The 11,670-nt window shown below is 44.7% G+C and overlaps 1 protein-coding gene across 1 annotated transcript; it reads right to left on the bottom strand.

Annotated features, from left to right (window-relative positions):
- Positions 1-311: 311 nt before the first annotated feature.
- On the bottom strand, positions 312-3,115 carry tbxta (T-box transcription factor Ta). The gene is made up of 8 exons (XM_068575972.1): positions 2,931-3,115; positions 2,296-2,560; positions 1,708-1,842; positions 1,555-1,616; positions 1,409-1,470; positions 1,113-1,286; positions 819-942; positions 312-570 (listed from the first exon to the last, which is right to left on the bottom strand). The coding sequence occupies exons 1-8, from the start codon at positions 3,113-3,115 to the stop codon at positions 312-314; spliced, it is 1,266 nt and encodes a 421-aa protein (XP_068432073.1).
- Between the last annotated feature and the right edge of the window lie 8,555 nt (positions 3,116-11,670).

Genomic DNA, 11,670 nt, shown 5'->3' with positions numbered 1-11,670 from the left:
AGAGCAGAGAGGGAGTTCTGATCATGCAGCTATTCTAAGGCGTGTTATTCTAGTATGATATTGTCCATCATGGAAAGAGATGATTGTCTTTTACGTTCTGTCTTCGCATCAACTGCTCAGCAGGACTCCAGCCTATAACTGAACACCTTTTTTTTGTATCAGAGGCGATGGAATGACTAATCAAAGTTTGTTTCACAAACAGGAGCCAGGAGAGATCCTAGCAGGTGTCACGTTTCATCTCCTCCAGGACCTTTTATTTGTGTCTTTAGTCCTGCTGTTGAAGCCTCGAGAAGGCCGCGCGACTGTATATCTCAGTAGCTCTGAGCCACGGGTGCCCAGGACGCGGTCAGCCTGGCGATGGAGCTCTCGAACTGGGCTTCCCCGACGCCGACCTCGCTCAGGCTGGGGTCGTACATGGAGGATGGCGAGGAGACGGGCAGCGAGGAGGTCAGGCCTGTGTATGAGGAGCCCCTCAGGAACTGTGAGGTCAAACCTCCGGGTATGGAGCCCGAGGCCGAGCCGGAGGGGGTGAGGGTGGTGCCGGCTACTGACCATAGGCTGGGGTACTGACTGTGGACGAGAGGGACAAGAGGGTTCTGCTATTGAGACGGCACTTGATATCGTTTACTCAAAAAAACGGAGGGTTCAAAGATGGCCGCCACAGCAGGGATCATTGGGCCGTCCCACGGGGACAAGGAGCATCATATACACTGAACCACATGAATAAATAAACGCAAAGGTAACACGACAAAAATCAAAATGCTTTTATGCAGATGATATTATTGATGTCTTGACCTGCGTCGGGTTACGAGGCTCACCTGGAATTAGATGAGGAGTTGGCGGTGTGGGACAGAGGGCCCATGCCCGTGGAGTTGGGGATCTGCAGAGCAGACCAGCTGTCATGAGAGGGCAGCGTCCCTGAAGTGTTGTCCATGTAGTTGTCTGAAAATAAGACACAGACCACAATTTAATGCCAATTCTCTCACGTACAGCGTGTTTCCCCCCAACATGAGGTCGTGGGACATCTGGTGAATGTGGAGCGGCATATCGGACGGCGAGGATGAAAGCGACACTGAGGTGGCCGGTACGTATGGTTCCAAGTGGGGCCTTACTTGTGCTGGCGGTGCGGTGGGGGTAGTGGCTGGGGTACGGGGCCGCTCTGTGGCTCCTCAGGCTGGAGTAGCGCTCGCAGTAGGAGCCGGAGGAGTGGCCCGCCGAGCCGCTGAACTGCGGAGGACTGCTGCTGGGGCAGATGGGACTCTGGCCCGGGAGGAACCAACCTCCGACTGTGAAACCAAACAGAATGAAGTCATACAACACATCACAGTAGTGAAAATACAGAAAGCATACTATTTCATCACTGTTTCATTTCCCATATTCAGTAAAAGTCGAAAGAAAGGAAACTCACGCTGAGAGTAGCCAGACTGTTGGCTGTCTGCACTGTGGTCGGGGATGTCTTTATGGTCGCTCCTGCAATCAAAAACAACATTTAGACGCCGCGCCGTCAGTCCACCAACTTGATCATTTGAGGGATATGGAGGTTCAAGCCTTCACCTTTCTTTGGCATCCAAGAAGGCTTTAGCGAAGGGATTGTGCTTGATCTTCAGAGCGGTGATCTGTGAAGAGGACATGACAGCAGTGAGAATTCCAATCAAGATTGGAGACACGCGTGTGTGTGTGAATATGGATTCATCCAGCGCAGCCGACCTCTTCGTTCTGGTAAGCGGTGACTGCGATGAACTGTGTTTCGGGGAAGGACTGGCTGCTGATCATCTTCTGGATGCCTCCAACCTTCACGATGTGTATCCTCGGCTCATATTTGTGCAGAGAATTCAGCATGATCTACAGAAAAAAAATCACAATCATTGTTACTATTAATCGTTCTAATAAAAATCAGGACGAATGCGATACACCCAGTCAGTTAGATACTTTTCTCAGATTAAGAGCAGCAGTTAAGTGATATTCATCCATTGGTTCCTTGAATTAAGTTACTTTAAGCAGATATAAATTATCCACATGATTGTGTCATGTTTAAAAGTACTGGAACACATCCTACAGTTATTACAACACATAAAATTGAGTGTAAATTGCATATTCCAGTGGTAAAGTTTAAATAATAATGATATATAATATGCCTCTTTAATTGAAAGCATCTTGTTTTTGTTGTTGTTGTTTTTTGCCCAATTGTGGCACAGTTGAAATATTATAAAAAAAACAGTGTCAGAAACGCTTTTCACATCTCCATATTTTATGATATTCCTCGCGCGTGCATCCTGCATAACTATGTCCCCTCACCTGTCCGCCCCCGTTGAGTTTATTGGAGAGTTTGACTTTGCTGAAGGAGACGGGCGCTTTCATCCAGTGCGCTCCGAAGTTCGGGGAGTCCGGGTGGATGTAGACGCAGCTGGGGCTCTGGGGCTCCGGTTTGCCACCGGGGACCCACTCCCCGTTCACGTATTTCCACCGGTTGTTGTCCGCGGCCACGAAATCCAGCAGCACCGAATACATGGCGTTGGGGTCGAGGCCGCTGACGCTGGCCCGGAGCACCGGAAACATCCTCCTGGGACAACAACAGGGACGGAATTTGTCAGCATGTATACACGGCGTTTGTGAGAGCAGTTCGCCACGATTTCAAACACATCATTTCACACACTCAACTCCAAGTTTTGTTAGTTTTTTTTTAATCGCCTCATGGCCTTCAAGGCCTCGGGAACAACACTTTTGACAGAGCACTTTACGCGCGACCCGGAGTGATATCGAAATACAATTAATACAGCTTTTAAAAATCACCAATATAAAGCAGCTTCTACACTTATCACACTTTTTTTTTTTTTTTAAACGTGCGTAAAAAGCGCGTAAATGTGCCAGGGCCCGTGCGTAAACGGCACCACCTCGGCAATCTCCACAGGCTGCCGCTTCGTCGGACCTACCTTCCAGTTTTGGTGACAATCATCTCGTTGGTCAACTCTTTGAACTTGTTCCACAAATCCGCATCATCCAGGCTCAGTTTAATATCCCTCTCGGACGCGTCGCCCTTCTCGCTGCCCTTCTGGAACTCGCTCTCCACGGCGCTGAGGAGGTGCTCCAGGCGCTGGTCAGTGTTGGGAGAAGTCATTATTTCCAAGCAGAGTGGATCGATCTAAATCCAGGATGTGTAGTGCAGGGGCTCACCGAGACACCGCTGACAGAGGGAAGGCCCGAGTGATACTGCTTTCTAAAGCTCGAGGCCTCATCATTTAAGGGCCCCCAGGGACCTCATGGGGATGAGGGGCGTGGCCTGTGCGCACACATCTCGCCTCCACACGCCGCCCCCACACCAGGCTGAGCATCTCTCCACAATGTAACAGTTTCTTAGAATTAAACATTGTCAAGTTGCTCCCTTGAAACAAACTCTATTTAAAAAAAAAAAAAAAGATAGATATTCCCCACATTTTATGGAAGTTAAAATAATGCATTTGCTGTAGCGTTTGGAACACACTTTGGGATTATTTATAATTTGATACCTACAAATCTATTACAGGCTTTTAGCGCAGTTGAAGCGCTACTCATTCAAAGCTTTGCTTTCAAACAAAAGAAGGGAAGCGAGGGCATGGAGCCGTGCCTTTGAACTCAGTTGTAGATTTGCAAATAGTGCTAATCTTTTGTTGTCTCAAATCCACATGTGTTTACTGAGTATGGGCCATTAGGGCAGACTCTGTGTTCCTGTTGTGCCAAAGTGTGGACGGCACACAAGTGATGCCCAGATTTGCATAATGGGCCCGCATGGCTCCCCCACGAGACTCTGATATTAAACATTTCAGCCAGTTGGAGGCTGAGTGCTCGGCAGAAGCTGTAAAGATGTGAAGAAGTCTCTCTGTTTGACATCAGCAGGAAAACGTTTCTGTTTACTGGGTACATTTCAGGCCGAAAGTGGAACTGTAGGGTCGTGGAATATTGACGCCGAAATCTCCAATAAAATATGACTTTTTGAAATACATTCCTGTCCTTTTTTTCACGTGCTTTCCTAAAAGTACAAATTAATGTTACCGGTCCACATGTCAGAGGGAAGTAATGTATTTGACGATTAAATTCTTACGGATAGAATAGAGTTGACCTGTTTAACAGTTTGCCCTGCTCTGATAGAGTCTCTCTGTTTCACACTTAACTTGAAAAAGATCTTAAAAATGTCACTACATTTATTTGACAATTCCAGTAAATAATATATATATATATATATATATATATATATATATATATATATATATATATATATATATATATATATATATATATATAGTTTATTTAGCACAAAAAGCAGTGGGAATAACCACTTAGAAAATTAAGATGTCGTAAACAAAACCTGCAGAGAGTTTATACATTATTATACATTGTTACAGATGTATTATTATACTACCCAAGAATTAGCTTCACCTCAACCTGCATCCATCTTAGCATGCTACACACTGATGCATCCTTACAATGATAATAATAACACTGAAAGGGGCTATCTTACTTTTTAAATACTATAGTATAGGTTTGTTTGTTTTTTTGCTCATACTTCTGCAAATGTGAAATGTGTAATGAAGTATTTCTCCTTTTTTAAGATTTGAAATAATTATTAAATATACTAAATATAGACACAAGCTTCAACTCAGTATGCTGCATAATCAAAATATTTCACACGCTTATGCATTTATTTCTAAAATAAACTATTATATCAATTAGTAAAAAGTTTAGTTTGAACACGAAAATTAAAAGAAAAAAAAAAATTCCACCTGGAAAGATTTATATCACCAAAGTTTCCACTGGACATGGACGATAAGTCCAGAGCTGTAACAGAACATTTGGACATGGCACCACCTCCGCGGGCCGCGGCCACCACCTGCATTACGGTATTCATTCTAATGCTCCCCATTGATCCTGAGAAAGGTTTTAATGTTTCACAATTGAGCCTTCCGGCTTTCTCGCCTCCGATTCCGCTGTCTGTGATGTACTTGGAATTGAGTGAGGGCTTTGGAGCGCGACTCCACTTTACTGCACTACTTCCTCCAGTTCTACAGAGGCCATAAATGTAAAGGGGGTCTCTCACACCTTTCCATCCCGTATCATTCAGCAGTCTCTTCCTTCTCCCCTTGTGTGTTTGTGACTCTGTGTGTGTGTGTGTGTGTGTGTGTGTGTGTGTTTCAATTTTGGCGGCTGGGAGAAGGGCACGGAGAGTGTTAAAAAAGCGGCTGCATACAGGACCAAACCCCCGCAGACCAGGCGGCCGAAAGGCCCCTCTGACCCCCGACATGGCAGTCGGACTCGCAGGGAGCCGCCTCATAACTCCACATTAGGATTTAATTCACTCATCGTGCCTGCTTGATAAATCAGAGATGAGTCCCTTGTAGCTGCAGCAACACAAAACACTCTCGGCTGAACCGCAGCTGCCTGTTGTGTTTGTCTGCTGTTGCCTGGTGAGAATTATTGAAGCAGAAAGCAACACAAAACATCCGTACAGTTAGACTGACGGCGGGCAGGAGGAGCATCTCCGTCCCACGCCGTGAGCGAACGTCTGCTCGGAAAAGTGAAGTTTACTCGAAAAAGCAGCCGAGGTTTTCCCCTCCTGGGCTTTTCTCCCGCCGGCCCGCCCCGGCGAGCTGAGGGTTAACCGACGCGGGCCTTGCTCTGGCATCGGCACACACTCACCTAGGTGAGAAATATTGCAGAGGGCTGGTGCTTCACAAAGGGACAGTTATAACGACGCATATTTTCCAGAGGACTTCTCCGGGCCTAAATAAGTAAACACAAGGAGGTGGATGAGTCAGCCCTGGGAAGAAGAAAACACTCACACATGTACAAATACACTCATAAAGTCTTCATTTTATTTATTTAGTGTGATGACATAAGCGAGATACTGAACAAAACAACACAATGACTGAAGCTTCAAGGAGCAAAACTTCGAAAAGTCTCAGAGGCGTGAGCAGCCTGACGTGGCATAATGCATCGAAGAATAAAGACCGAGCAGCTTAGTGATGGATCATTTCTATCACATGTGAAATGTGGAAGGCAAACAGTGAGCACAGGTACACGAACATCCCAAAGCCTCAACAGGTGCTGGATTTAAAAACATCTCATCAAAGTAAGAAACAAAGAGAGGATCCACATGCTGCGATTTTAACTCTGCAACGTTTCACTCGACCGGAGACCTTCATGGTTATGACATCAGCAGCTCAACAAAGAACAACAACATGTAAACACAAACAACATGTAGACACAAACACATTCAGAGCTCAGGGGGTTGAGATCTGCGTGACTGAGAGTCTATCCACCCTCAAGTTGGCCCAAGGACGAAGAGGTCAACAACCTCCTTTTATAAAAGAGATGTTTTTCTATATTTTTACTCTTATTCCTTCAATTTTGATACGTGATATGTTTCTGTAAGTGGCTACAGGTGAAATGATTAGATTGTCTCTCCAAAAGGTTTAATTCTGTTGATGAAACATCACACGGGTTCTTCCATTGTTGTTTGTGTTGTCTTTTTGGGGCGAGTAATACATTCATTTTCTCCACTTTGTACGTTTTTTTGTAGTCATTTTCATGCCCATTTTTGTGATTTTTTTAAAAATATTTTACGTATTGTGTTTTACGTGACTTGTGTTATATATTCGATGTATTTATTGATTTAATATGTGCCTCGTGTTTGTGTGTGTGTGTGTGTTTTACATTGGTCTGGATGTTTCGCGTGCAGCTCTGCTCTGATTGGGCTCCAGAGTAGATTGACTCTAAATCAGTCGGATCTCAATCACCTGAGTGCTGAATGTGTCCGAGTCTCTCTATTGCTCGCTCTGCTTTGTGATGCTGATTTGGTATCGGGCCTAATGAAGATGGATTGAAACGGTGCACGGTTTAAATTGCTGCAAGCTTTCAAGGCAGTGTGCGGATCTTTAGTTTGATTCTGGACTAAATGTGAAAGACCAAAACGACGTCTCACGTTGCGTTGCACTTCTTTCTATCCATCCTGAGAGAGAGAGAGAGAGAGAGAGAGAGAGAGAGAGAGGGATCCCTCCTCTGTGCCGGTGTGAGGGTCCTGAGACTGAGCATGTCGTATGTGGACGGGTTGTAAAGCGTTGTGATTTTGTGCGACACCAAAAATGTAATAAAAAACAAATGTAATGACGTAGTCTTGCTTTTAGTAAAATGATTAATACCAGAGAGTAAAGGCATGTCATCATACACACACAATTAGTATCCTAATTATTACTTATTCAAATAAAAGTAAAAAAAAGTAAAAGTACTCATTGCAAGTGTTGTATAGTTAATGAAGATAAAACATACTTTAAGGCAGGTTCATCCATAACAATGCACTATATTTAGTTGACATTTTGCATTTTAAATTTTCATGTAAAGAACTGAAGCTGTCAGAATAAAGTTCAAATAAATCCCTCTAGTAGAAAGTAGACAAAACTGAAAATATTCAAGTTCAATATCTTTCTTCAATATATCCCAGAGGGTGTTTCGATGTCTGTGACCTTTGACCTGTGTTGTTTTTCATTAAATTATTAATGTTGCATCGTGTGCAGAAAGACAGAAAGACAGAAAGACAGAGCAGGTGAAACAACTAGCAGCCTCTTTCTCACATCCCATAGTAAGCCTACCAGTAAACACACACACACACACACACACACACACACACACACACACACACACACACACACACACAGCCCCAGCCCTCTGTGATGTGGATTGGGCCCTGAGCTTCGTCTGTCACTTTTGCGTTTCCACTTCAAGTTCAGGAAATCTAAACTTTCCTCTTCTAATCACCCGTCCCTTTGAAAGGGATAAAAAGAATTAGTGGGGACAGTAATTGCCCCCCCTGACCCCCACCCTTCTGCCCACACCCCTCAGCCCCTCCCGGGCCCTCATCTGGGTGCCCTACAGTAGACCTTGTGGGACCTTTGGCATGCTAATGACAGGAGCCTCAGCTTTGACACTACAGGGACTGAGCCGGCCAGATCCGAAGAAACAGAAATGCCGAGGAGACCACGGCGAGGACGAGTTGTTAGGTCGCCGCCAAGATGTGTCATGTCAGAAAACTGAACTGGAAACAAAAGATACAGCTCACGTGATGTGAAGGAGTAAAGGTTGAAGCATGTCAGCTTTCCAGAAACAACTTTAAAACATAAGGGGATTGATGACAAATGGGGAAATGGGAGAGGTTTGAAAATATCCTCAAGGAACTTCTTTCCATTGGATATATTTATTTTGTCTGCCGAGTAAAAAAAAAAAGAAAACATAAACAGTTTAGCTGCATTCAACAGATGAAATGTTGTAAGATAGCTAAAGCAGCATGCAAATATTCAACTTAAGTACAAGTACCCTTAAAATGCTCCTTAAAATTGTACTTAAGTCATGTTGGTTTGTCAAAGCTTTGCTTAGTGTTTGTGTGTGTTGTGTTCATGTTATGATCAAATTAATGCAAAGGAAAGGAAAAGAAAAAAACAAAATAATACATCAAGATTACGTCGAGAAGGTATGACTCAAATATAATAATGAGTTTTATACCCAAAAGTTGTCTTATCTGGTTAATGTGTCTTAATATATTGAATTATTCACAGTTTATCTCAGTAATGCACCACAGGTTTTATTCATGGGCATCGCTAAGCTTTTACATGTTGATTCATATAAATTATCATCAATTCTGTATTATATACGGGGGGAAAAACCATCGTGACTGATTCCTGGTTTTCCCTCCTCGATAGTGAAGGTGTATTTCACACACATTTTCTGCCTCTCAGGTTTGTTTTCGTCTGTTTCCTCTTTTGTTTTTTTCCACAGCGATCGGTGCTGCTGCCTGATGTAAATATGAGCATCTGAGGTCAGCAGACACCAGTGTGTGAGAAAACACAGTTAAACCTCCGTGCTGCAGAGTCCAGCTGTGTGCACATGCAGCCACACACACACACACCCACCCACACACACACACACACACACACACACACACACACACACACAGCAGACCCCGTTGAGTGAGATCATCCTATCTCCTTCTGGCGTGAAGAGGGCTTGTGGCTGAGCTGGGAAGATCGAAAGACATTAGCAAATATTAGCAGATATCAATCATAACTGTTGGGTGGCTCTTCATAACTCGGCCCCGCCGTCTGCTCGGGAAGGTCTCCTTATAACCGCCTCCGTGTGCTGTAGGACGCTCCCTCTCTGCTCTGACCTGGGTGGCTGGGTTTTTTAGTGGGAGGGTTGAATGGGCCGGGGTGGGGAGGGTGGTGGTGGTGGTGGTGGTGGTGGTGGTGGTGGGAGGGGCTGCGGGGTGAGATCAAAAGGAGCGAGGCCAGTTTCCACTGACAAACAGTAAGTGTTAAAGACAGAGGATTAATGATAGGTGCAGCCAGGAACATTATTTACCCAGAGTCAGAGGACGTGTGACTTCAGAGCTCATCACCCTCTTCCTCTGGCGGCACTTCCTCTCTCTATAAATGCACAATTAAAATGAGATGTTCACACAACGCCGTGTCACCTTCAAATGCATTAACAATGAGCCATCAGCGTCTTACTTGCTTATCACGTTGCCGAGCAGTCGTATGGATGACTAATTTACCGGGAAAGGTCGGTGTGAAATGAATACGCCGCTAAAAAGAGCAACAGAAGCGCTTGTTATTTACTACAGGTGCCACTGAGAGACGTTAGATGCACTTTGTGTTGTCGTCGCAGCCACAAGGTTTCTATCTGAACCTGTGGTTGTCAACATAGGGGTCAGGGCCCCGTTAAGAGTCGCAAGATATACCTGCAGGGTTATAAGATGGTTAAGAGATGACCTTGTCATTTTAATGGAGGCGTATGGGGCCGTATTTGCCTGTAGCCAGAAAGAAAAGAAAGACACAACTTTGCATCAAAAATTGCAATAGATAGATAGATAGATAGATAGATAGATAGATAGATAGATAGATAGATAGATAGATAGATAGATAGATAGATAGATACCGTGTACATAGATAACACCGTGTCACCTTCAAATGCATTAACAATGAGCCATCAGCGTCTTACTTGCTTATCACGTTGCCAAGCAGTCATATGGATGACTAATTTACCGGGGAAAGTCGGTGTGAAATGAATACGCAATAAATAAATAAATGAATGAATATATGTACCGGTGACTCTCAAAAAAGCTGATTATGTCAAAGGTTTAATAAATGCTGCAAATAGCTGTCGTTTCTTTGTAAACGATTGGGATCCACTGATCCAGGTGTTAAACATTCTTCTCTGAATAAAAGCTTTTTAAAGGAGAAGTTCAACCAAAGAGGTCTTTCTCAGTTCTTGTGACATGCAGATTGCTTTATCCCCCTCCCCCCCCTCTTCTTGTTGCTCTCTGTCCATCACCTCGGCCCTGTTTACCAGACGTTGTAAGGTAACGCTTGCTTCCTGATCCACTGGAAGAAAGCACCGTTGCCTGTGTTAGCCACCGGCATGGAGCTGGACCTCTACGGGTGTCCAGGGGCCCCAGAGAGGCCGCCAGCGTCTGCCTGCAGAGTCTGGGGGACCGGTAGGACTATAAGAAAGGGAAGGAGGGGGGGGCTCCACTGCACCGTAAACTGGAGGGGGATAAACAAAGGGGGTCGGGCTCCTTTTACTGCCTTCCCACGCCAAGCAGCAGCAGCAGCTGACTGGAAAGTGTTACCTGGGCTCTGCCGAGTCGCCCCCTCCACCAGCAGACAGCCAATCTGAATGCAGGCGCAGGGACCCAGGTGTACAAACAGCAAACAGTGGGGCCACATCAAAGGCTCTCATTAAAAGACAATAGGAGCGGCCCTCCTCCTCATCTCCCCGGCCTCCCACCCACTCAAGGCCAGTCTGCCAGGGCTTTGACCACAACATGCAGCCCTTCCAGCTGCAATACCCCCGCCCCCCCCCCCCCCGCCCCCAAGACCAGCACACTGCCCCCTACTGCCCAGTGTGCTGGTGAGAGGAGAGGATTCAGGCTTCATTCAGACATGAGAACTGTGATACATTAGCGTGTGAAATAAATGGAAAGAGAGCAAGAGTTTGTTGTGTGTTATTGCTCAAGGCTTGGGTCTGTTTAGGAGGGTAATCGGATGTTTTTAAGGGACATTGTTCTTTTCTATAACCCGTCACTATCCGTTATAATGGGAGCAGTGTTATAAAATGTCTAATTTATTCCGCTGCGTACCTTCAAGGTGATTTTTTAATATTGAATATAATCTCATGGTTCCAAAAGTCTGATGAATCTGATTCCACTGTGCAACAGAGCTGTAAAACATCTGAATGTTGCGTCATTAGCATGAACCCTCACACTGTAGTTTATTTATACACACACACACTCCTTTCTGCTGCTGTTAGTACTCACGAGAACAAGTGTGTATTAATGCGCTGGTAAAGATAGTAAAATTACAGTAGTTTTAAGAAATGCCTTCACAGAAAGTATAAATTTGTGACCTGTTTTTATTAGTGTACGTCTTCATGGAGCGAAGAAACATAGAGAAAAAAAACGTAATATGTTGCCTTCAAAAGGCTATACCAGCCCTTTTATATCTTTTAGACCTCATATGACCCACATGCTTAAAATCAGAGCTTACTGTATTATTATGCAACCCACACCGCAATACCATTCAAGGCTTTCATTGGTTTCTATTACGTTTCTATCAGCAAGCAGACTCGTGAAATTGGCGTGTAATCCATCAC

Source organism: Clinocottus analis, unplaced genomic scaffold (genome assembly GCF_023055335.1).
Source record: "Clinocottus analis isolate CAN_PGR_092001 unplaced genomic scaffold, fCliAna1.0.p SCAF_14, whole genome shotgun sequence".
NCBI lineage: Eukaryota > Metazoa > Chordata > Actinopteri > Perciformes > Cottidae > Clinocottus > Clinocottus analis.
Note: the sequence above shows the minus strand (reverse complement) of the source record. Positions and strands in the feature narration are given on the sequence as shown.

Coding starts and splice junctions, on each gene's coding strand:
- tbxta (XM_068575972.1), bottom strand. CDS start 3,115: ATGACTTCTCCCAACACTGACCAGCGCCTGGAGCACCTCCTCAGCGCC. Junction 1,617..1,707: donor CCGCTTACCAGAACGAAGAG/GTCGGCTGCGCT, acceptor TCCTCTTCACAG/ATCACCGCTCTGAAGATCAA. Junction 943..1,112: donor CCACCGCACCGCCAGCACAA/GTAAGGCCCCAC, acceptor TCTTATTTTCAG/ACAACTACATGGACAACACT.